Below are 24,869 nucleotides of genomic sequence, written 5' to 3'. Positions count from 1 at the left end.
CAACAATAGTCTTTAATTTCTTACACAATCTGTCTGGCTGTGGATTTGTGCAATTGTAACTCTTTAGCGATGGTTTTGTAACCTTTTCAAGCCTGATTAGCATCAAGAACTCTTTTTCAGAATTGCCTTTGTTCATTCCATGATGCACTTGTTTTGTGGAGAGCAGATTGTGATAGATCCCTGTTCTTAATAAAAAAGGATGCCCATTCTTCTTAAGTGAAGTGATTTTCATTGTGATGCACTGCACACAGTGCACACAACTAAATGTGTCCTCTGTTTTTAACCAATCACCCAGTATTCACACCTGATTGACTTCCCATTGAATACACCTGACTACTTTCACCTTCACACACTTTACCCACTCACAGATATGTAATATACAATCAAATACATTATAATATTTTTGTCTCATTTGTTTGGGTTCTCTTTATCTACTTTTATGTTTTATGTCATGTTTATGCAGAAATCTAGAAAATTCTAAAGGATTCACACACTTTCAAGCACAACAGTAAGTAAATGAGTATTCAGCTGCTGCAGAAGCCCCACCCAATCTGGCTTCACCTCTGTCTCGCCTACACCCCTCACCCCTGCCCCCTCTCTACCCACACAGAGAGTCTGTCGGGTCTAGTGAATTGTTTTTTTCCCCTCCAAGGTACATGTTTATTTATCGTTGGCTTGCTCCGCTTGCTATTTTTAGTGAGTTTTTTTTTATTTTTATTTATTTACTTATTTATTTCCTCCCACCGCATTTCCACTGGATGTGTAATTACAGGTAGTACGCACCAGGGGGTCTGCTTTTCATTGATGTCTTGCTGCTGTTATTGTTTGCCGGCTTCGAGATTAAACAGGTAGGGTGAGAGAGCGAAACAAAAGATGAATGTGGAATAAGAGGATGAAAGAAAATCAAGAGTAAAAAAAAAGTTTTCCTTCAAATGAGGGTTGCACCAGTGAGCTGGTCTTGTATGAATGTTTAAATGGCTTTGTTGCTTTTGTAGCTAAAGAGGGGGAGACTTTGATTGCACCACTCCAGATCAGACACAGCCCTGATATACAGAGGGAGGGAAAACATTTGCTGGGCCAGAACCCAAGCTAATGAGAGCCCTGCGTGGCGATTCTGAAGCTCCTACCACAGCCAAACTGGGACAAACACTCCTTGTTTGCCCAGCCCCTTCTTGCTGCTTGATGGTTGTGGACATTGAGTTAGGCGGGTCAACAGTTCTCCAGTGGCGGTTGGGGGGGGTTCACCACCATATCATCTGTGTGAGCAAGTGCTGCCGACTGATAAAATTGACAACACTTTCCCAGCTCCAAGAGTTCAAGGGAAGTATTCAATCTCTCAGTTGATTTTGATCAATTTTTCCAATTGAATCTCACCTTGGAAGAGAATTAAATTAAATTGAATGCTCACCATCTCAGCTCTGCAGATTGCATTTTGTAAAGTGCTATAGTCACATCTATTAACCTTCAAAGAAAAAAAAATGGGGGGGGGAACTTAATTGACAATTATTTTTGCAGTATAAACACGTTTTTCATATTTACAGGTCACAGAACATTATAAAATACATGGTGATACTACTTCCTTCCACGGAAGGTTAACTTCTTCCTTCCGTGCTGGCATTTCCGTAACCGCTTTCATAACATATTTGCCTTACCTTGTGTTAGAAATAGTGATGACTCTATTGAAACTATTGATGTAGTTTTGGAAACATTACTACTAGTGACAAGTTTATAATGCACCAAAGTCGCATGTTGTTACCAATAAAATGGCTATTGTGTGTTGTTTATTTGCCTAAGTCCATTCCTTACAACTGTAATGGCATCCATCAGAAGAAAGAAAAATCTTTGAGTTCAGAAATAAAAAGGCACTAGCTCGATGATAATCATATTCGGCTGTGGTGTGTTGGGTGGAGGTGAATGGAGCAGACTGGAGGAGCAGATAGGGTGTACTGTATGTTGCACATACACAAGTAGAGCTTAGCGGTGCATGTCTTTTTAATTGCTCTTATTGTGGTCCCCGCAAACCCCCTGCCAGATCTCTCCGGACCAAAAGCCACGGCAAGCTGCGCCTAATTTGTGCCGTCCTTTTTGCTCTTAACGGCATTTCCATGACCTTCATGGAGATGCCTGTCACAGCGGTGCAGGCTGTAAATTAGCCATTAGCATGGCCTAGCAGCATGATGTTGGGCTGCGGCCTGTTTGTTGTCTGCAGTAATGATGTGGCGCCGAGCTGAGCTGCACACTGTGTGCGTGTGGCTGAGAATACCGCGATACACTGAATAAATATCAAAACACGCCGGATGATCATGGTGTGTGCATGTGTGCGGTTTTGTAGGATTAAGGAATTTGTGGCCCAGTTACTTATTGGATCATTTGTTTCCTCTTTTGTATGTGTTTTTTTTTGGCTGTTCTGTTTCACTGTAACACACAGTTGAAAATATAAACGTACTGTGGCCTTGTAATTCCTAATTTTGCTTTTTTGCTCATAAAAAGGCATTATTGGCATTATTTGTTTATCTACTAATGTAATGACTAAGATCATAGAGACTGTTAACTATTATAGAGACTAAATTTTTTTTTTTTACAAAAATATACAGCTCTTTAAGTCTATGGTATTCTCCCAAGAATCCATTAGCATTTATAATTTTATGATGTAAATGTTCAAATAGCATCAGCGATTCTGAGCAAAATACACGCCATCTGTTTTCAATCTTCAGTTTGCTATGTTTGAGACTCTGGATAATCTAATTATGTGAATTTTATGTTTTGTTGATTTGCATGTCCGCACATGGGTAGAGTTGTCAAGAGGTCTCTCCCATTAGACAGGGAAAAATTTTACATGCACTCATTTTTTTTCTTATTAGAGCATAATAGGCAGGACTGGGGAGAGCAAAGCTTGGAATCGCAATGAGAGTTGACCTTTGTAAATACACAAGGCATCTGGCATCTTTTCGCCTACGCCAAAAAAGCTCATTAGAGATTATGATCCATAACAATTCAGCTTTCTTTCCCTTCTGATGCCATTTACTTAAGTTTAATTAAAAACATACGACCTTCAACCTGCCATTATGCTGAATGAATTGAGTTTCTATTTGTTTTAAGCCACAGTCCCGTTCTGACCCAATGGCATTAGTGCTCTGGTTGGATTAAATGTACAGAGTTTGGTTGTCATTATTATTCGTTTTTATTAGCAACACACAGTCTGACCTGAATGAAAATCACGTCGGGGCACAGTGCCTGACAAGGTTACCTCATGCATCAAGTGAGGTCCATGCTGTGAAATGTCAGTTCCTGCCAGTGTCATGCACACAATGCGAATGTTGAATACATGTGACCCACTAAAAAAATTGCAGCTTCCTGGTTTCCAGTGTTTTCTTATAGACCCAAAGGAACAGTGTACAGGAGGCAACGCGAAACATCTGGTAGGAAACATGATGGGAGGTGTCAGACATGGAGAACAGAAGACCGGAGATGCTTTAAGAGAGCGATGGGAGATGAGGAGAACGAGATCTTAAGTGAGGTTGATGCAGACAGGCTGTTCACCAGAATGACCCTGTCTCCTTGTTAGTGTGGAAGTGCTGGAGAATATGATGTAGCTGGCTGTAACGCGATATGGCATATGAGATTTTATTTTTAGGACGCCGGGCCACAGCAGGAAAGGTTTATAGGGTTTTGAGTGGGTTGATCTTTTTAAATATTCAACTTGAATGAAATATGGAGCATGACTCCAGGCTGTTTTGAATTCATAAGTATGTTTCACAGGGCTGGATGTGCATATTGAGAGCTGTCGTATCGAGCTTCCACTTGTGAACACATACCATTATGACCAAAGGTAGCAATCACCCAGACTTAAAAGCCAAGAAAAGAAAAGAACAAGAGGGTGAGCGAAATATTAGGACAAGTGGAATCAAAACTTTCAAACAATTATTGTTTCTGAACTTTTTTTTACTGATATTGGAACAGTGTGCACTATTGGAGCATTAAAAAGTTTTTTTTTTTTTTTTGTCTACATCAGTTTGTTGTTTTTTATTTTATGAGAATCTTTTTTCCAATTTCATCCTTATAAATTGTGAGATGGCGAGTCAGAGTAACCTATATTACATTAATACCAATGCAGATTAAATGCAAATACAGATTAAGTGCTAAACAGTTTCTCCCAGTTTACCTTTACATTTCATAAGAGGTCTCTGGGTCCACTTTGGGGACCAGATTGAGGAGCTTAGCTCCACACCTGAACCACAATGCTTTCTGTTTGGCCCCAGCATCTTAGTGTCTTCAGACCAAAGTCCAGAACTTGCAGCACTCTGTTCCCATGTCCTATCCATGGTGCAATCCTGCAGCTTGGCTCTGTTCTTCCCCTTTCAACCTCCAGCTCATAATTTAGAGAGCTCATTAACCTAGAGGACAACAATGGAGGAGTAACAGAAAGAAAGAGAGCGGGAGCACTGGACTGGACTGATAATTACTACCCCTCAAGAGCAAGGGTCAAAATAAGACTGTTTTAACACTAGAAGTCCCAGGTTTTTCTGACCCCCCTCAGCCCTACCAGCCCTACCTTGGTTTGAAACTAACAACTCAATCACCGACAAATGGCTCCCATTCATTTGTAAATGGGAGGCAGATTGGAATGTGTCACTCCCCTTCCCCCCAAGAAGTGTACTCTAACACTGCCGTGTACTGTAGCTGCCTATGTATGATACCTTCACATTCACCTTCACAAAAGCTTACCATATCTATACAAAACATCCCACACACTGACTGACCTGCAAATATGAAAGACACAAATTCACCAAATATAGAAATACATGTGTGTTTTATTTATTAAAAATAGACTGAAAATAGAATGAAAAGTTGCTAATAGAATGAAATGAAGGAAACATGCTAACACATCAGTCTCCAATGTATGTTTGTTCACAAATGTCATAACCTGAGTGAAGTCATGGTCCATGGTTTTTCATCTTTAGGAAGTGGTCGACTTCCTAAATAGCGGGTAAGGAAGCAGACTTTTAATCAAAGGGTTGTGGATTTAAATCCCAAACCGCCATGGTGCCTCTGGGGTGCCCTTAGCAGCCCTGAGATGACGAATGACAAATTTTGTTTTGTATGTTGTGCTATGTATCACAATGGCAAATTAAACTTTCACACTTAAAAACTTTGCAGTCTGGCTAAAAACATTTATATGATTAGCTCCACCTTTCTCAATCTCAAACCACCTTGCTTTCACGGTCTTCTTTGTTTTCCATCAGCTGCTCCTATTAGGTTTTTGCACAACGAATCAGCTAATCTGGCAATGCCGTATGCTCTTCCTGATGCAAACTACCCTATTTACCCTGGCTTGGTACCGGCACCAAGAAATGCACTGTGACGTGCATCTCCAGTGGGTTATTTTTGGGCTGAAATAAACTTTTTATTTTTTTATTCATTTATCATTTTAAATAAACAAATGTCTAAATAGTTTTTTATGGACACCCTATTGTGGCAAAGGCAAAGCTTTCCTGACCTCTGCATTACACAAATTGCAGTCACCAAATCAGTCATCTTTCTTTCAGATGATTGAGTTTTGCTTTGAAACACATTTGGACATGTAGGAATGACAGAAAATTGAGATCCATTCCTTATCACTAAAAAGCCGGCCGAACAAGAAGACACAGATGAGAGGAATGTACAGGCTCACCTGCCAATTAAGCAGTCAAAATGGTTTAGACATCCTCAGCCCATTAGCCTCCATGTAACTGCGATAAGCCCTAAAGTGTGAGTGAGTGGCCTGTTCCGGCCGGCCATCTGCGGATCCTGTGAGGGGTTTCGGGTCAGCGTCGGCTTTGTGACACACGATTGATCGGAAGGCAGTCGCAGGTCGGATCTGCCTGATTAACTCCACCTCATGGCTAATCACTCACTCCCACTCACTTCCCTTCCATTGTGTGAAAACTGAGCTGTGAGAAGAGGGAATAAATACAAAATGGGCCAAAACGACTTGATGCGATCATGGATCATTCGTGCACTTATTTAAATTCTGTTTACTGTCTGGACCTTAAATCGGCCTTTCACTTCATGTCTCTTATGTTTTGTTACCTGGGGGCCTGTGCTTTGTGCAGTATATTGTGCCATGGCATTTTCTGGCACAGACCTATGCCTGTGGGATCCTGATTCCGTTGTTGGGAATTCCTGTCTTCGCTCCGTGGCAAAGGGGTACAGGCGGTCGCAGTTCCCCTCATTTCCAGACGTCAGCCCCCGTAGCCTCAGCGGCTGAGGGACAGGAGGGCCAGGTGCGTGCAGTTGGCAGGTGGCATGGCGCCAGTTCCGCGAGCGGCAAAATCGCTTGGCGAAGTAAAGCGTGATGATGCGATGCCGTGGTTGACTGCACCTCTCACTAGGTCAGCATCACACTTGGGGGCACCCCAGCCCCCGCCCCACCCCTCCCATCTGTACACCGCCTCAACTTGTTTGAGCCTTGCGGTTTCCTCTCACTGGCTTTTACTTTCCTTTTCGCTTTCACACTGACATCAAAAGACAGTCTCAGAACGGGCAGATTTAAGAGAGGATGACTTTGATGTCTCAATTTTGTCGTGATTGTAGTACAGTCACACTTAACACGTGTACATATGTGTATTTTGGACATACTGTGAGCGCAATTTCCTTTACGCCCAATCACTTATTTTGTATAAAATCCCAAAAAACAATTTTAATCTCCCCCACCAACCTGTCTCCATTTTTCCCGCAGCTTATTTCAATAGTCACATATGGTATATCTGGAAAATAACAAAAAAGCTGTATCAGATAATGTCCCCCCCCCCCCTCCCGTCTCTGCTTATCCCCTAAACAAACATAATTTAATGACATCCTCTTCCCTCCCAGGGTTCAAGTAAGCATTAAGCCATTTTAATTTCTAATTAATTTTTCAGAGGCGTTAAATTCACACAGATTAACAGTGCCTACCGCTGCTCCCTGCAAGTGTCTCTGATTATGCTCTAACTACAGCATGTTACAATCGCCTGGCTGACATGGAGATGGGACAAAAAAACATGCAAATGCACACACACCACACACTGGACAGTCACTTTCTGTCCTATCAAGACAGGCATACACACGTACACAACGTAACTACACACTGATGAGGAACAGAAGGGGCTCTCTCTTTCTACTCCAAATGATGCGGTTTTTCACCTCCAACATTAGCCATTCCCTTTCAGTATTTCAACAAAGACATTCCGGTGTTCAATTCACGATGAGAATACCACCGAGTCCCAGTTCAACAGTGGGGAACTCTTTGATATGAATGACAATAGGATAAGCTTACTGCAGTCACTAGGAACCAAAAAAATCCATCCCGCCTTCCAACATCTCCCGCTCTCTCTCTCTCTCTCTCTCTCTCTCTCTCTCTCTCACACACACACACATACACACACACACACACACCTTTTAATAGATTTGGTCTCTCTGTGTCCTTAATTGTCAGGCAGGCAGGGGAACGTAGCATAACCCTGAAGTACCTGTGGTTGGAGGGTGTGTGAGGAAGGCATGAGGCATTTTCCCTGTTCCATGATGACTCACCACTTAGATAATTTACCCTTAATTACTGATTAACTAATGCATGCACGTGGGCTAAAGTGCAGGTCATCACTCTGCATGTCCTTCAGCCAGACAGTTTAGGGCATCTTAGTGTCCTCTAACAGACGTGCGAGTGCAGTGCTAATCATGGCCTCTATTTAAACCACTCACGGTTCAGTCCTGGTTGAAAGTGCATGCAGTTTTACCTGGAAGTGTTCATATAACCATTCAGAGAAATGCAGCATATTTAGCCTCACATTAACTAATTGACATGATGTCAGGTAACTAGTTCCCTCTCAAAGGGTTTGTTACTCATCCATTGAGCCCACAATGCACAATGGCAACTTTTCTTCTGTAGCAACAAAATAAAGAGACTTGTTCAGTTTGGTTTGGTATTGTAGAAAAATATGTAGGTAATTATTTGCAATAATTAGTTTTTCATTCATTTATTCAGATTAATTCAAAAGTTTGAATCATTGCAATTGTTACTGTTACACTTAATGCAACATTGCACATAGTCATGGTCATTTTCTAAACAAAAAAACTGAAAGGATCCTGTGGGCATTCATTTTTGTGTCTCTTAGACTTTTGGAAATAGCAAATTGTGCATGTCAGTTTTACATGGGAGATTCATTTTAATTTAATATTAATTTTAAATGTATATTTTGCAATTAATTAGTTGTGCTTCTTTAGTTGTGCAGAATTACAATTATGCATGTTAAATACTATTAAAGGGACATAACCTGGTCTTTTTCTTAATAAAATATAGACTCTGATAAATAATGTAATTTAGAAGAGATTTCTCAATAGTTAGGGCTGATTCAGATGAACCGTGTGTGTGATATGGTGCTGTGTGTTTAAACAATTTCATCTGGTCACGCCTGTTTTCCGCTCTCTGTACGGTCAGGGTATGGCGGGGGGGTGAGATGCGTCAGACACAGGTGCATCACAGACACACTGCAAACACTGCACACTGCAAAGATGCGTCATCTGAATCATCCCTAAAAGTCCTTCACTGCCAAGCTCCATTTTTAAGAAGAAATTGTCTTTGGCTAGGTTGACCTTTGCATCTGTGTCATAGGTCAGCCCCACACATTTTATCAACTTGCACGTGGACGCTCTATAAAAACTAAAAGTATCTTGTGCTTTAAAAAAGATTTTTATACTTTCTGTGTGGCCCAGTACCACAGTCTGCTACTAGTCGATGGCTCAGTCGTTGGGGACTGTGGATATGGAATATGCTAACATCGTTGATTAAGATTAGATGGCAACGGGGGAGATTTATCGAAGTCCAAAAGTGACGCTCTAATTACGTGCTGGCTATTTTTTGCACCACCAACAATGCATGTTGTAATTATTATAGCATTTGGTTAATGTTCTGCCGTCTGTATGCAGATAAATTACTGGGTCTGCAAGGTGAAAGACAGAGTGCTCTTGAGGGCAGGGTGCTCAAGCTAAATTTGTCATCGCACCGCTTAACGTTACTGTAAAGTGCAGTAATCAGTCACTCTGCTGGGTGCTTTCTGGTCCGTTGTTTGTGCCGCACCTTTTTTTTTTTTTTTAGATGAAGGGTCTCTGTATGGGCTGACAGTCTGTATTGCTGGTCTTTTGTGCAACATGGCAGCCTGTTAAGGAGAAGGGCTTTTATATAAACCATCAGGTTTTTCCGGTGTTGTTCTTATCCCTTTTGAAGTCTTTCACTTTCTTTACTACATCCTTGAGTAAAACAAAGGTAATAGTTGCTTTAAATAATATATTCGTCTGAGTTGGGAAAAAGAATTTAATCTGTGTGTATGTAAGTAAGAGAGCACCGGCGCACCATGTTCCTACACTTTGCTCACGAACGCTGTCAGCAGTCCTTTGAGGGTCGACGTAAAGGAACAGTGTGACACATATTGGAGGGAACATTCAGGCCCATTCCTGTAACGTAGTCGTCAGCCGCCGGCTTCACAAAACGCAGACTGACATCTCAAAGGCAGTCTGCTGCCACCAGCTGCCATCCACTACACGGCTGCCATCAAACACAGGAGTTTAAACACACTCTGCACTCAACGCTAACACTTAGCCAGCCAGAACTCGTTCCCTGCCAGCTTTCCGCAGCCTGGTAAGTGAGCAAATAAAATACATCACATGTAGGCTTTGAATGGGTGTCATCAGAAGTCATGTTGGAAAAAACTTTAGATTTTCTCCTCCCTTTGTGTACATATGATGTGTGGCATATTTGCTGCTAAAAATCAATCAACTGCTAGTCATTAGCACGAATAAATGCTTTGAGTGGGGGGGGTCAGTGGCATTTCAAGATGGGATGAGCTGTGATATAGTCACGGTCTGATCTCTTGGACCTCGTCCTGTCCGTCTATCCCTCTCTCTTATGCCTCAGTAATGGCATCAGAGGAGTTGCAGCCTCCCAGGATCTGGTGAAAGGGGGTAATCAGTGGCTGCACGCCAGTGGCAATGGAGCCTCATTTTGGCCACAAACACTCATTAAGACCGCACTTTAGCCTTTAAACGAGAGAGCGCGAAGCCTGGCCATGCTAGATCAACGGGTTTGGCCCACAGTTTTTAAAAATTCAAGCGATGGAGAGAGTAAGACGCTAATGAGTGACTTGGAGTGGTAAGCCATTAAGGGTCACAAAGTGACAAACAAGGCAGCAGCCAGGAAAGATCATACGTTCCATCCCAATCAGGCATTTGGCTGGGTAGAGACACTTATGCCCGGTAGGGTTCAGAGAGAAGCTGAAGGAGCTAAGCAGATTCCTCACTGACACTCTCTATTGATTTTGCTTAATTATCTAGTCAGATTTTATTTAATTAGATTAACATTGTTCTGTTTTCCTCAGTTTTTTTGACATTCTTTTTGATTCGTTTTTTCCCGAATTGCCATGGTTCATACACTAGAGTTAGGGCTGCCTAGCAATATGTTATACATTAAATATATCCTAATTTTCAGACCAGTTTGAATGTACACACCAGCATCAGACTGAACAGGTTCTTTATAATATTATTTTTAGAGTAGACTATTCTCCAGTGGACCTGACAATTTACAGAGGTTCTCATATGTCCATAAAAGCAATTTTGTTCTGTAAGAATAACATTAGAACTAGGGCTGCACGATTTGGGGAAAAAGACATATTGCAATTATTGAGATCAATATTGCGATATGCGATTGCGATATGATAAAGGACACTTGCTTGTATATTAATGAAAAGTCGCATACAAATTACTAATAGGGAAATGTTTAATTTCAAAGTGAAACATACAAACTACTTATAACAACTTGAAATGCCCAGTGCTTTCAAAATACAATATTCTACAAAATCAAATAATCACAAAAAACTCTTTACATTACTGTCGAACGACAAACCCTGGTAAGGCTAAACAACTGTTTTGATTATATTTGGTCATTATAAAATCCCGTATTACGTTTAACCAAAATGTTGTTTGGAGGCTGACTTGAACACAGGGATGCATAGATTTGCTAGCTTAGCTAAGGTTAAGATTTGTAAACTGAGGTGAATTTCTTTAGGAAACCTTCAAAGTTTGAGAAAAGTTAACTAAACAGCTAAGAACAGTATAAATAGTTAATGCCTACGTTTAGCCAAAACGTTGTTTGGAGGCTGACTTGAACACAGGAATGCATAGCTTCTCTAGCTTAGCTTAGCCTAGCTTAGCTAAGGTTAAGACTTATAAAACGGGATTTTATAATGGCCAAATATATTCAAAACAATTGTCCAGCCTTACCTATGAAATGTAATCCCCGGGATCTGGTTTGGAGCGTACAGCGGTTTGTACAGCCCCAAGCAGCACAAGAGTGAGGCATTTTTATGCACTTCTCTCCTTAGACATGTATATGCTTCACGCCACAGCAGAGCCTATCGCAATATGGCGGCGACGTTCATGTACGTCTACCCATATGTCTATGCGAGTCACGAATCTGAGGTCTCCATTGACCGAATCAAAAGTCATGTGACCAAACACATCACATTTAAATCGCAGCTTTTTGCGTTCATGTAATCGCACAGACTGACATTGCGATTACGATTAGATTAATCGTGCAGCACTAATTAAACAAATGAAACAATAATCATAATAAAAAAATTCACATACAAATCAATACAACTAAATAAACCAAAATGTTTAAATATGCAAAGAAATGAAAAGAAAACAATTGCAAGACTATTGGTATTCATATGCAGAGTCATGTTCATTTGTAACCAATTTGCAGATGCCTTTGCCCAGGGTGACTTACAATCAGTAGATACAGGTACAGTCCCCCTGGAGACACTCAGGGTTAAGTCTCTTACTCGGGGACACAATGGTAGTGGGGTTTCAAGCTGTGACTTTGTGGTCTTCTGGTTCATGCAGGTGTGTTACACACTAGGCTACTACCACCCTATATATTATTCGCTAATAGAAACTTACAAACACTTTTGTGAGCTCTGACTAAGGAATCTGCCATGTAGTTAAATGTAAATTCCAACCATCTACACACTACATAGAGAAATGAGAGAACATCGTTCCTCCATGATCATGGTGCAACAAAAACAACACCAACAATGATAATGGTATTTTTAAATAAACTGTATATCTGATTTTAGATGTCCACTACCCTTTTGTGTCCCTCCCTCACTGGCTGTCTCTGAGTAAAACTTGTTCAGATTTGTTGAGATGATTGAGGTGACATCTCAAAACAGCCATCCGTCACCATCGCTCGCTCAGACAGTCCAGCAGATTGCACTCCTCACTGCTCGTGCTTGTGTTCTTAATGTGGCACTTTAGTTTATTTATTTATTTTCTACCCCATCCTGTAATCAGACAGGAGCGTAAAGCATGCTCTGGTGCGAGCGCTGATGGGCCGATAAGACACTTTCACGAAAGAAAAAATACCTCACGATGGAGCTCTTTAAATGGCACGGCTGGGGCTGCCTACTCACCCCAGCCAAGGTCACATGAATATGGAATTCCGTCTGCCTCTCGCCGCAGTGTTCTTAAAACCTGATAAAGTTCTGCTGAGGGATTGTAATTCCTAACATGGTCTCATTTTCTCCCTTGCTGCCATGATGACAGGAGATGAAACAAATGGAGTGTGTGTGTGTGTGTGCGTGTGCGTGTGTGTGTGTGTGTGTGCGTGCGTGTGTATGTGCGTGTATATGAGAGAGAGAGAGAGAGAGAGAGTGTGGTAGAGGTTTGGGTGGAACTCTGCAGTGTTTATTCAGATCCTGTTGTGCACTAGAAGGATCAACCTTCCAGCTCTGCACACAATGGCAGAATCTGATAGGGGGCAGTGGGAGGGGCCATACAAGGTTGTTACACTTGTTGTGTTTGTGTGTGTGTGTTTGAGGCAGAGAAGTCTCCAGAGCTATTTAATTATGTTAGTGTTACCTGCCTTTGTCATTAACATCTTTGTTTGACTGACAGATCCTTCACTCCTTCTCTCCTCCCCAGCCTGTCTGCCTGTGTATCTTCACTCTCATTTGTCTAATGATCCAACCACCAGTCCAGCTATTTCCCAGAATGGCCCAGTTTCAAAGAAACAGCAATTTTTTAAGAAATGTCTCTCATTTCCCTTTATTCTCCTTCCTCTCTCTCTCTCTCTCTCTTTCTCTCTCTGTCTTTCTGTCTGTCTTTTTCTTTCTCTCCTCCCCTGCAGAAAACACAAAGGCACCTTTGCAAAGGTCACGCTCTCGGCAGAATGTTAATATGAGTTTGGCTCGAGTGCCTGCTGCCAGGGAGCTTCATCATGAGGCCGATGCCCATCTTTCTGCTGCCCGGCGATCAGCCCACAGACCTGAGAGGGAGACAGAAGCCCCTCCTACATCCTGCCCTTCCAATGGAGACACAGATGTGGAGGCACTGCTGGCTCGACTGAGGGCACTATGAGGAATAGCAATATTGTGACCTTTGAATGACCCCTAACCCATGGTTGACCCCCTGGGCCAACTCCAACAGCAGCAGTTAGATCTGCCTCTTTAATAAACAGCTCTGACCTGTTGCTGTTGTTCCAGTCTTATTAACCTTTCCTTTCACTTTTTCTGACATTCGTCCACTGATGACAGACTTTTTTATTTCAGACCTGACTCCAGAACAGACTGAATAGTCCCTGTGCACCCATGCTTTTTAGATCAAAATAATAATTCAGCTATTACGGCTGACACTGAGGTTGAATGGTTAATCATTTTAAACAATGCGGTTTCCAGGACTTGTTCTACAGCTTATAAAACACGCTGGACTGCATCTTACCTCCTCTACAGTCACACAATGAAGACAGACAGAGAGTCAGACTGTCAACGCTGATCAAAAGTTCTACACAAGTTCACTAAAAGTATATTATTCACTAACCCACAAAGTATATTATTATTCATGAATATATATATTTTTTCATGTATTATTATTCTGATATCATTTACACAATTTCTGACTTTGTCTTCTTATTATATGCATGTACTTATCATATGCATCAATGCCCATATATACAATATTCTGTTACATTGATATTGTCTTAATTTAACCTTTATGTCATTGTTAAATGTCTGATATGAACATGTGTTAATGAAAATAAAAAAATCTAAATTACTACATATCTAAAATTGGTGTTTATCTATTGCAAATGCCATTGATTAGGTGTACAGCTACATGCACACACCTTTAGATATTGTATTGTTTGACATTGGTGTCGCGCGCTGAAGAGAGCTTGTGTGTGTTTGAGAGAGACACAAACTTATGATAACCTGTCAATCTTTTCACTTTAGCAGAGTTGTTTTTTAGAATGAATTAAATAATCTCATTGCATTTCTTACTTTTGCATGTTGCAAATGTCCTTTAGGGTAAGCTGTGTAGGACTAAAAGAGCCTTTGTAGACTCATTTATAATAAAAAAAGAAACCAAATATTGGGCCTCATTCATGTGTCTCTTACTGCGGGAGAGAAGGGAAACCGTCATTTCTTCTCCGCTGTCATTCAGCGTTTCTCATTAGGAGGGGAGCACAATGCAGCGTCAGCCTGCACCTATTCAGCACAAACCTCATTTTATGCACCGCTGCCTGGTGGGTTACACTCCAGTGATGGGCGAGCCTGTTTATTATGTTATAAATAATAATTATCTTCCAAAAGGTATAGCTTCCAATTTAATTAATCCACAGGAAATGTATGGGACCCGCTGGGTCGCCATGCTCCGCCTCCCTTTCCTTAACCCCATCAGGACCTCCGGGGTGAATCAGAATATGAATATTTATATGTTCCTGTGTAGGCAGTGGAATATTATGCTCTGGGCGCAAATATGGTGTTTTAGTGAGCAGAATCTAGTCTTATTTGCAGTTGTAAAACAAAAAGAGCAACTTTTTGCTTATGTTCCTGACCCGTTAGTCCTTCACTTTAATTCCACCCTCCCAGTCCATCTCCTCTGTACTTTAATCAAGTTCCTTTCAAGCCAGAGTGTTCACTGTTTTTGGAGAGGGTGTTTAATAAGTGTTCAGATTGTTCTGAACCAACTCTTAAATTGGCTGCGCTGCCCCCAATTCACTGATAATATTTCACTGCCATTGGCCAGATAGAATGTAATTAACTGCAGGTAGAAGTACTGATCTTTTTATTTTCTCTAATCCCCCCAACCCCACCTGGCCTCCTTCCTCGAGGTACGGTATTGTTGAACAATTTGACTGATTAGTGCTGCAATGGGGCAGTGGTGGCCTAGCAGGTAAGGAAGCAGCCCCATAAACTGAAGGCTGCCGGGATTGAATCCCGACCCGACAAGGTGCCACTGAGCAAAGTACCGTCCCCACACTCTGCTCCCCGGGCACCTTTCCCTCCCTCAGGGGATGGGTTAAATGCAGGGACCACATTTTACTGTGTGCTCTGGGTGCTGCGCTGTTGTGTGTCACATGGACAACTAATCACTTTCACTTCAATCTTCCCATGTGTGGCACTGGGCGGTCGGCGGATGGAAGGTGCGTCGATGGGGGGGCCCTGGAGGCAGATGCTCTTTACCAGTGTAATTACATTTCCCAGATCCCGCCACAGGAGACAAACACCAGTGTCAGAAGCCACGACTCTGCTGTCTGCTCATTCTTTGTGTGTGTGTGTGTGTGTGTGTGTGTGTGGCCACTGCTTCTTGAAGAACGCAACAGGCCATTCCCCAGGTTTTTGTTCTATTCAGCAGCTCAATTACGCTTCTGTTTGCTGATCCATTCCCTCCCGGTGCTCCAGAGGAGGCAGGACGTTCCGTGGGATTACGGCGCACACGTCCGGGATCTGTTGCTCCATTAGGAAGCCCAGGGACGGTAATGAAGAAAGCTGCTCTCCCTCTCCCATTAGAGCTGCCTGTACTCACTCACTTCGGCACTCTGTCGCCAGTCCAACCGCTGCAGTGCCCAGGAGAGGGTGAGAGACGTAAATTACTTTCACCCAGGAAGAGGTGGGTCTGATGGAGGGATGGGAGTGGGAGATTTGCTTTAGATGCAGTCTTTCTTTAAGGTGTCAAGGTGTGTACTTTTTCTACTGGTTTATCTTCCTCAAATCCTTGTGTCCTTGTGTAAACCTGCTTATCCAGATCAGGGACAAAAGTGACCTATGAACCAGAATCCTACTTACTACCATTGTGTCCCTGAGCAAGACACTTAACCCTAAGTTGCTCCAGGGAGACTGTCCCTGTAACTACTGATTGTAAGTCGCTCTGATTAAGGGCGTCTGATAAATGCTGTAAATATAAATGTAAATGTGACCTGCAATCCAAACCTAGACAGGACACCGATCCATCACAGGGTGGGGCAGTGGTGGCCTAGCGCTTAAGGAAGCGGCACCTTAATTGGAAAATTGCCGGTTCGAATCCCGATCTGTCAAGGTGCCAAGTACCCTTGGTGCCCAACACACTGCTCCCCGGGTGTCTGTCATGGCTGCCCAGTGCTCACCAAGGCTGATGGGTTAAAAGCAGAGGACACATTTTGTTGTGTCATCATGGGCTGTGCTGCAGTGTTTCACAATGACAATCACTTCATTTAACATAAGCAGTGAGAGCCTATTCCATGACAACACACCCAACACTTCCCCAATGAGTGGCCCAAGTGACATATATTTCTGCAACTAATTATTGTTCTGGTATTCGAATAATCTCGTATTTTTTTATTTCGTTGGCTAGTCTTTGGTTTGTTCTGATTCCCCCTACACAACTGCTCCCTGTCGGCGTGTTCTGAGCTCTGGTTTGTTTTTCCTCTCCAGCCCACATCTGAACACATGTAAACACACTGTTCTCATTGAAATCATAGGAATTTGGAAATTAAGTGTGTTTGTTTTATAGCATATATTTGTAACATTAAAACATCAAATTGATCACCTGGAAAAAAAACTGAAATATACCTAACTGAAAACAGCAGACTCTGCCACTGTCTAAACTAAAAAGAATGAAAATGCCATGAGGTAAATTAAAAGGTCTGTGGAGTTTGGAATCCTGCTGGGTCCAAAATTAGGTGATGTATCATACGTTACCATATATAAGGTATTTAATAACAATTCAATAATTCTACTTTTTCTTCTTCCTTGCCACAGTGGATCAATCAGTCTGGCTGTCTGCGCAACTGACCATGGCAAATGTTTTACACCGGATGCTCTTCTGACACAACCCTGCCCATTTACCAGGGCTAGGGACCGACTCCAAGAAATACACTGTCACATGCATCACTATTTTTCAGATTTTACTCTTTTTAGTTACATTTTCAAATAATACTAGTATCTTTAAAGTATTACTTCCTAAGTCATTCTTTGCCTTGTACCTGTAACTACAGAAATACGGAATCCCATCTAAAAAGCTCATAACAGAGTTATTGATATTCCCAGAACCTGCAAACTAACTGGGAAACATTGGAAGGATGTGGTTCACTTTTCAGAATGAATGCTTGCATTAAAGAGAGTACAAAAATGGAAGAAGACAAGATAGAACAGGAAACTGGCGTAATTCGTTTCCAAGGATTTGTGGTAAATTGGCTGTAGTCTAAATCTTTTTATTTCCTCTCAAATGCACCACTTTCATTAGATACATTATGTAGATTGCAGCAATTACAAGATCAATAGTCATGCATTCCATTAACATTCCAGAAGATATTATGATAAATGTGCATGTGATTCTGTTGTGAGAGGTATAGCTACATGCAGGAAATTATTGTAAAGACACATTTTCAACTGGAGAACTTACACCCATCTTTCTTGAAGAAACCTCTGAGGAGCAAATAACTTTCTGAACCTGAACTTTCCAGCTCTGCTGCCATCTTACCCGACCTGCATGTATTTGGAATTTGAAGGGATGACCTGAACCCTGGAAGAGTATCCAAAGATCATCTAATCCTGAACTTCAACTTGTGAGACTGTATCACTGAACTAAACTAACAGAACGTTGGTTTTGTAATATCCCTGTTCTCAGAACCGCGTTGAGACAAGAGCAGCATTTTTGTTAAATTGACATCACTTCTGTCTCCATCAGAAGAATCATGCTGTTCTCTAATCTCACCTTTTCTCATATACCGCACCTCCTAACACACACACACAATGCTGTCACTTGCCTGTGACCTTTTAGCCAATGCGGTGACTATATTAAAGTAAATGGAGTATGCCTGATGTCAGAGTATATACACATTAGTCTTGGCTCTGGCTGCGTTGGTGCTGCTCACACAGAGCGGGGTTGGGGCAGGTGGAGCGGGTGCTAAAGGCCGACTTAGTATAGGACTACAAAAGACTGGGCTATTTCTATCTATGTCCCCGAGATGTGAGCAGTGAGCTCCGCGAATGCTGGAACGTTTCAGGATTACAGGGAAATCATTTTGCCAGAAGAAAATGGCTGCCTGGTGGGAGAAGTATGTTGTAGGACGTCGCACTACTTTTGTTTCTGTTGTTTTTAATTGTTTGTTTCTGCCAGTTTGTTTTTTAGTTGATGGGTTAGTGTTTCTGGCACAATTTTACTAATGATCCTCCCATCAATGCTCTTTCGTGGGGGGCAGCCCAGCCATAACTGTGATGAGCAACCGGGGAAACGCTGATGTGTTCCACTCTGGGATTCATTTAGGCAGGTTTGGTTCTAAGTTCCAGGATCCAGAGTCTTCATCAGAGATCTGTCAACATGCCAGTACTGATTAAGACCCCTAAATCCCAGCACACGGCTCAAGTTTTCCATCTACTGAATAAGATGAGCAGTGAAACAAGAGTTTATGGGTAATAAGTACACAGCGCAGATCATTTGTTTCATTTTTCCGTCCGTGTGTTTCCATCAACTCAACCAGAGCTGCCATCTAATTTTAGCAAACATGGGTATGGTGCATAAATATTAAACAGAATAATATAAATATTAGAGGTGGGCATAGATTAATTTTCTTAATCTAGATTAACCTCACTGTATTCTTGGAATTAATCTAGAGTAAGAAAAATTTATCTACATTAATCTAGATTAAAATGGCTCATTTGAATTCTGCCGAAGACATTCAGAATATGTGTGCTACCCAAATAATGACTAAAAGTAAGTCTTTGAGAACGGGTTTCTCAAGCCAGGTGGCGCATTAGACCAGGGGCTCATGTCCTGTTTCCAAAATGCATCACAAACTGCTTGAGAAAGCTGTTCTACTATGATAATTGGTGATGAAAATAAATTATGTTCAATAAGATGTACTTGTGTTTACCAACTGTTTATTCAGTTAAATAGCTGCATCCATGTTACCACGTCACGTTTGATGTGGTAATTTCACAGTTTCTTTAACCACAAATGATGAGCTGACACCCAAGAGTTTTTCTGTGCAAAGTGTATTCTGTACAAAAAGCAAGGTCGCGTCAGAACATCGCGTCACACATCGCGTCTTTCTGCACGTCTCTACTCACGCCATGTGTCCAAGAGAACTGAACATTAACATAAAGCATTCACAATTTACAATACTGAATTCCTGTACAAAAAGCAAGGTCGCGTCAGAACATCGCGTCTTTCTGCACCTCTCTCTACAATATACAGTATTAAAAGAACATAAAAAAAATATTCACAAAATAACACACATGCAAAATATTCCTAATATGTGCATAAATTAAAATGAAAGAAATAACTTTTTGCACAAAAACCCCACGCACCTCTCACAGCTCACGCCATGTGTCTGTTCAAGCGGTCAGAAACAGACTCCATGAGGGGGGAATGGGGGCCTGACATCCACTGGTGGGGCTTGTGCTTACAGCCTAACATCATACAGCATGTTTGGCATTTGACAGAGAACACCAAGATTCGCCACTGACACCCTGTGCTGTTCAGAGATGAAGGCAGGTTCACATTGAGCACATGTGACAGACATGACAGTCTGTCTGCAACATCCTCCAGCATGAGCAGTTTGGCAGTGGGTCAGTAATGGTGTTTGGTGGCATTTCATTTGGGGGGGCTGCACAGCACTCCATGCGCTCGCAAGAGGAAGCCTGACTGCCATTAGGTACCGAGATGAGATCCTTAGACCTCTTGTGGTTTGCATTAGGTTTCTCCTGATGCAAGACAATGCTAGACCTGGAGTGTGTCAGCAGTTTGTGTCCTGCAAGATGGAGGCATTGATGCTATGGACTGGCCCACCTGTCCCCCAAACCTAAATTCAACTGAGCACATCTGGGACATCATGTCTTGCTCCATCCACCAATGCCACTTTGCACCATAGACCATCCAGGAGTTGGTGGATGCTTTTGTGCCGGTCTGGGAGGAGACCCCTCAGGAGACCATCCGCCACCTCATCAGAATCATGCCCAGCCGTTGTAGGGAGATCATACAGGCACGTGGAGGCCACACACATTACTGAGCCTCATTTGGACTTGTTTTAAGAACATTACATCAAAGTAGTGTTTTTTGTATGTGTGTGTGTGTGTGTGTGTGTCTATATATATATATATGTGTGTGTGTGTGTGTGTGTTTAATTAAGCATCTGGCACAATCATCTGGCAGAGCTGAGGTCCATGCTTGAAATTCTTTTCATATTTTGTCTTTCTTCGTTTTTTTGCGGCTAAGAAACCTTTCTTGTGGAAAGAACAACATGCACAAGACACAAAAACCACATGCCGAACCATGCAGAAAATATTAATAAAAAAAAAACAAACTGTAATGTTTCTCACACAGCAGTTGTAGGGAAGTGCAAATCTAGTAAAGAGGAACGTGGCAGATTGCAGAGCAGATTGCAGTCTGCCGTCTTGTAATTGGAACAAGGAACGGGAGTTGTATGAGTGTGTGTGTGTGTGTGCGTGTGTGAGGTTCTTGACAACTGAAGTTGACTATGGGTCACAACGTGTTTAATTCTGTAATTACAAGTAGGTGTCGCTCAGAAGGTCCAGCTCCTGCCTCCATCATACCACAATGGATGGTGGCACTTGAACCCCTCTTGCCTCTCTGGAAACTGCCTTGATGGTATCCACTTCCTGTCTGGCTGAGGGGCGGCTCTTAGTTCTCTCCTATCTTGTTTATTAGTTTGTGTATTTATTTGCCTGTAAGTTTAATTTTAACTGTTAGCTTATAAAATAAAGTCTTAAGCTGCTCCCAACAAGCTGATGTCAGCAAAACGTCTCCTTAAATGGGGCTAATGCTGCTCGGCGTAATCCCACCCTGCCTCATTCTCCTCCACAAATCCTTTTTCTTCCTATTATCCATTCGCTTTTCTCCTTCTAATAACACCTCCAACACACACACACACACGGTGTTTTGTCTTTATCCGCTCGCCTCGTCCTCCACGGCTGACGGAGTTGCATGTTGTTAATTGTGGTGTCTGTCTGCACGCCCTCAGACATGTCCTGTGTGGACATTCTGGGTGGGCACCGCTGTGTGCCCATGTATGCCCGGCGGCTGTGAACTTGCAGGCTTATTCAATATTGTCAAAGAAATAAAATAAAAAATGGAGGAAGAACCCCCCCCTTTCGTCTCTGCCACCCACCCCAACTTCTGCACATTAGCAGGGAGACAGCAGGCAGGAAGAAGAAATTACTTCTGACAAAAGCAACTAGCCCGTTCCAGCTGGATTAAGTAGGTCTGCCTGGAAGTCATGTTTTTCCTCTGTCCTCCTCTCTCTCTCTTGCTGTCTGTCTGGGAGACGTCCTCTGGAAACGGCCCAGTCCTTGGAATCAGAGCTCCGGCGTTCCTAATAATGGCGAAATAAGGAGCCATTGTGTTTGTTTCTTCTGCTGCAGCGTATTTTTCCTTGTGGTTTAGAGAGAAGTGAGTTGACAGATACTGTAACAAGTCTGCAGGGAGTCTCTCCTTTTAGGATCTGGACAGACGGAGGCCTTGCCAACGTCTTATGAGGGGTATCTCTGTCTCTCGGCGGCACCAGACTTCCTGAGTTTAGTGTTTAAGTGTCTGTCTGATTTCCCTTCCTTTCCCATTTTTAGATTTGTCTTTTCAAGGGAGGTTTTCTTGTCTTATTTTTCTTCTGCTCTTCGTTATTCTTTGCTTTCCACCAAGTTGCTACAACTCTGATAAGATATTTTCCCTAAAGGGTCCAGATCTGTCAACACTATAGTTTTAGAACTGAACCGGTTGCAGGGTTGCGGTGTCCTGGACTACAATCTCTGTGTGGAGGGTTGTCTTGCTGGGTGATAAAACGTTAAACTACGGTCTTTTCCTTCTCTGTCATCAAAGAACATCTCAAGTCTTTAACCTCTGCCAGACGCTGAGTCACCTGCTGAAGACCTTCATTCCTCATTCCATCCTCCCACCCCTCAGTCAGATATTTCTCTGTTGAGAAATAGCTGTCCCAAGTGGCCGAAGGACTGGGGCATCCCTAATAAAGTGGCCAAAGGACTGGGGCGTCCCCAATAAAGTGGCCGAAGGACTGGGGCGTCCCCAATAAAGTGACCGAAGGACTGGGGCGTCCCAAATAAAGTGGCCAAAGGACTGGGGCGTCCCCAATAAAGTGGCCGAAGGACCGGGGCGTCCCTAATAAAGTGGCCGAAGGACCGGGGCGTCCCTAATAAAGTGGCCGAAGGACCGGGGCGTCCCTAATAAAGTGGCCGAAGGACCGGGGCGTCCCCAATAAAGTGGCCGAAGGACCGGGGCGTCCCCAATAAAGTGGCCGAAGGACCGGGGCGTCCCCAATAAAGTGGCCGAAGGACCGGGGCGTCCCCAATAAAGTGGCCGAAGGACCGGGGCGTCCCCAATAAAGTGGCCGAAGGACCGGGGCGTCCCCAATAAAGTGGCCGAAGGACCGGGGCGTCCCCAATAAAGTGGCCGAAGGACCGGGGCGTCCCCAATAAAGTGGCCGAAGGACCGGGGCGTCCCCAATAAAGTGGCCGAAGGACCGGGGCGTCCCCAATAAAGTGGCCGAAGGACCGGGGCGTCCCTAATAAAGTGACCGAAGGACTGGGCGGTTTTAATAATGTGGCTGATTGGCATCCTAATGAAGCTGCTGGTTTAAGATTCAATTGAATTACAGTGCTGGCGCTGCTGCTGTATCAGTACGACCCACATTAAGTGCCGAAAAAAGTCGGAAATGAAAATAAAAAAATTATTAAATAAACTTTTTTCGCCCATTGACACTTTTTTTGTTTCTCCAAAATTGTGCGTGATCCATAAATCAGAAAGAGACAAACCATATCTCAAAACGTCGGTCTTGGCGAGATCTACGAGACAACATCAAACCAACTGGTCCAAAAAGTCCAATTTTGGACAAGGCCTGACCTCTCAATTTTTTTGTGCGTTTCAAGGTCCTAGTGTGGCAGCCACAAATGCACGACATGGCCTTTTTTTCTTTTTTGCCTTGCCTCGACTCTCGTGTATGTAGTTTTCACGGCTGGTCACAGGGAGATGAAAACTTGTTTCTCTGCACAATAGTAAACCGTACCTTTTAAACTTTGACCCCGATTTGTGGGCGGGCCTTATGACCTAACAAAACAAACAATATGTCATATTGTGCCGTTGTTTCTGTGCATTTCACGGTCTTAGCGTGGCAACCTTAAATGTAACACATGCCCTTTTTTGCCTTTTTTCCCATTTTCCATGTTTTCCAAACCCCCGTTGGTCAGATCCGATTTTCAGATCTATAGCGACCCGATTTTTAACAAAGATGAGCTCCTTAACCCCTATAAATGGTCAATCTGCAGATCATGGCTGAGCTTGTGAATGTCCTCTTTAGCCCTTATGAAGACCTCATCCAGCTTATGACAGTGTACAGCATGCTGGCTCTGTTCCACACCTGTAGAGACTCCAGCCACCAGCCATCCTGCTTTTGACTGGTGCTGCTGAAATTGTTAGGACAGGCTGACTGAGCCTGACTGAATACAAAAAGGACAAATTCCATGTATCTTTTTAGATGGGGGTTGGGCGGGATGAGTATAAATAGGCTTTGAGGGAGAACCATGTGAGTCACAGCCAGTTCATTTGGTTTAAAAGGACCAGAGATGTCCTTTCCAGTGACAGGGCCCTAATCAGTGTCTCTGACTTCCTCTCTCCCTCCTCCCTCTATCCCTCTCTCCGACCTGAGGGGAGCCATAGAGGTTGTATGTTGAAACTGTCGCCTGTTCAAGGTTAAGACCCCTGAGAGATCTGAAAGCAGAGATTGCTGAGTTCGGATGAGAGAGGTCTGCTGGCCTTCCCCACAGTCCACCACACGAGTGCCGCCATGTATAACCAGGATTAGGCAGCAGAGTTAAGTCAGGACCAACAGCCCCATATGAAGAAAGGGTTCCAGATTGATGGGTGGATCAGGGAAAGAAGGGTAGCACTTGAAGTGCTGCATCCATCATGCATAGTCCGACTGTACAATCCTGCTGTGTCTATGTTTGCTCCAGTGGGTCAGTATCTGGGCTCAGTGCTCCTCATTCATCAAAGCGTGCATACGGCGTGCATTTACCTCATTTTGATGTACAGTCATGAGAGAAAATTAGGACACCCTATGAAAGCCTGTATATTTTAAAATATAGTTGGACATATGGATATTTAATATCAATTTAATGATATTGAGGGATCCAAATAATACAATGACCTGAAGCATACCAGCAAATCCACCAAGGACTGGCTAAAAACTAAGAAGTAGAGAGTCCTGGAATGGACAAGTCAAGCCCTGATCTTAATCCCATTCAGATGCTGAGGGGTGACTTAAAACGTGCTGTACATGCAAGAAAACCCTCAAACATCTCACAACTGAAATAATTTTGAGGAGTGGGGCAAACTTTCTTCTGATCAATGTCAGAGACTGGAAAAAGGCTACCAAAGTTATATCAGCCAAAGGGGGCAACACTAGTTTTTAGGGGGCAGGGTTTCCTAACTTTTCCTCCATTAAAATACACATTTTTGTTCATATCTTTTTTTTGATGTGTAATTTTTTTTAATTTTTGTTGTTTAATTGTAATTAAGTC

At 42.8% G+C, this 24,869-nt stretch overlaps 1 protein-coding gene across 7 annotated transcripts in view; it reads left to right on the top strand.

The window, feature by feature from the left end:
* diaph3 (diaphanous-related formin 3) overlaps positions 1-14,006 on the top strand; it is a 219,976-nt gene extending 205,970 nt beyond the window's left edge. For 6 of the 7 annotated variants that reach the window (XM_028979066.1, XM_028979068.1, XM_028979067.1 and 3 more), the window contains one exon: positions 13,196-14,006. In XM_028979066.1, the coding sequence (XP_028834899.1) occupies positions 13,196-13,425 (230 nt within the window). In that variant the 3' untranslated portion in view covers positions 13,426-14,006. The remainder of the gene's footprint in view (positions 1-13,195) is intronic. The other variant, XM_028979069.1, reaches the window with a different exon arrangement.
* Positions 14,007-24,869: the final 10,863 nt, after the last annotated feature.

The sequence above is a fragment of the Denticeps clupeoides genome, chromosome 5, assembly GCF_900700375.1.
Source record: "Denticeps clupeoides chromosome 5, fDenClu1.1, whole genome shotgun sequence".
In the NCBI taxonomy this organism is placed as follows: domain Eukaryota; kingdom Metazoa; phylum Chordata; class Actinopteri; order Clupeiformes; family Denticipitidae; genus Denticeps; species Denticeps clupeoides.
This window is presented reverse-complemented; position numbering and strand designations above follow the sequence as displayed.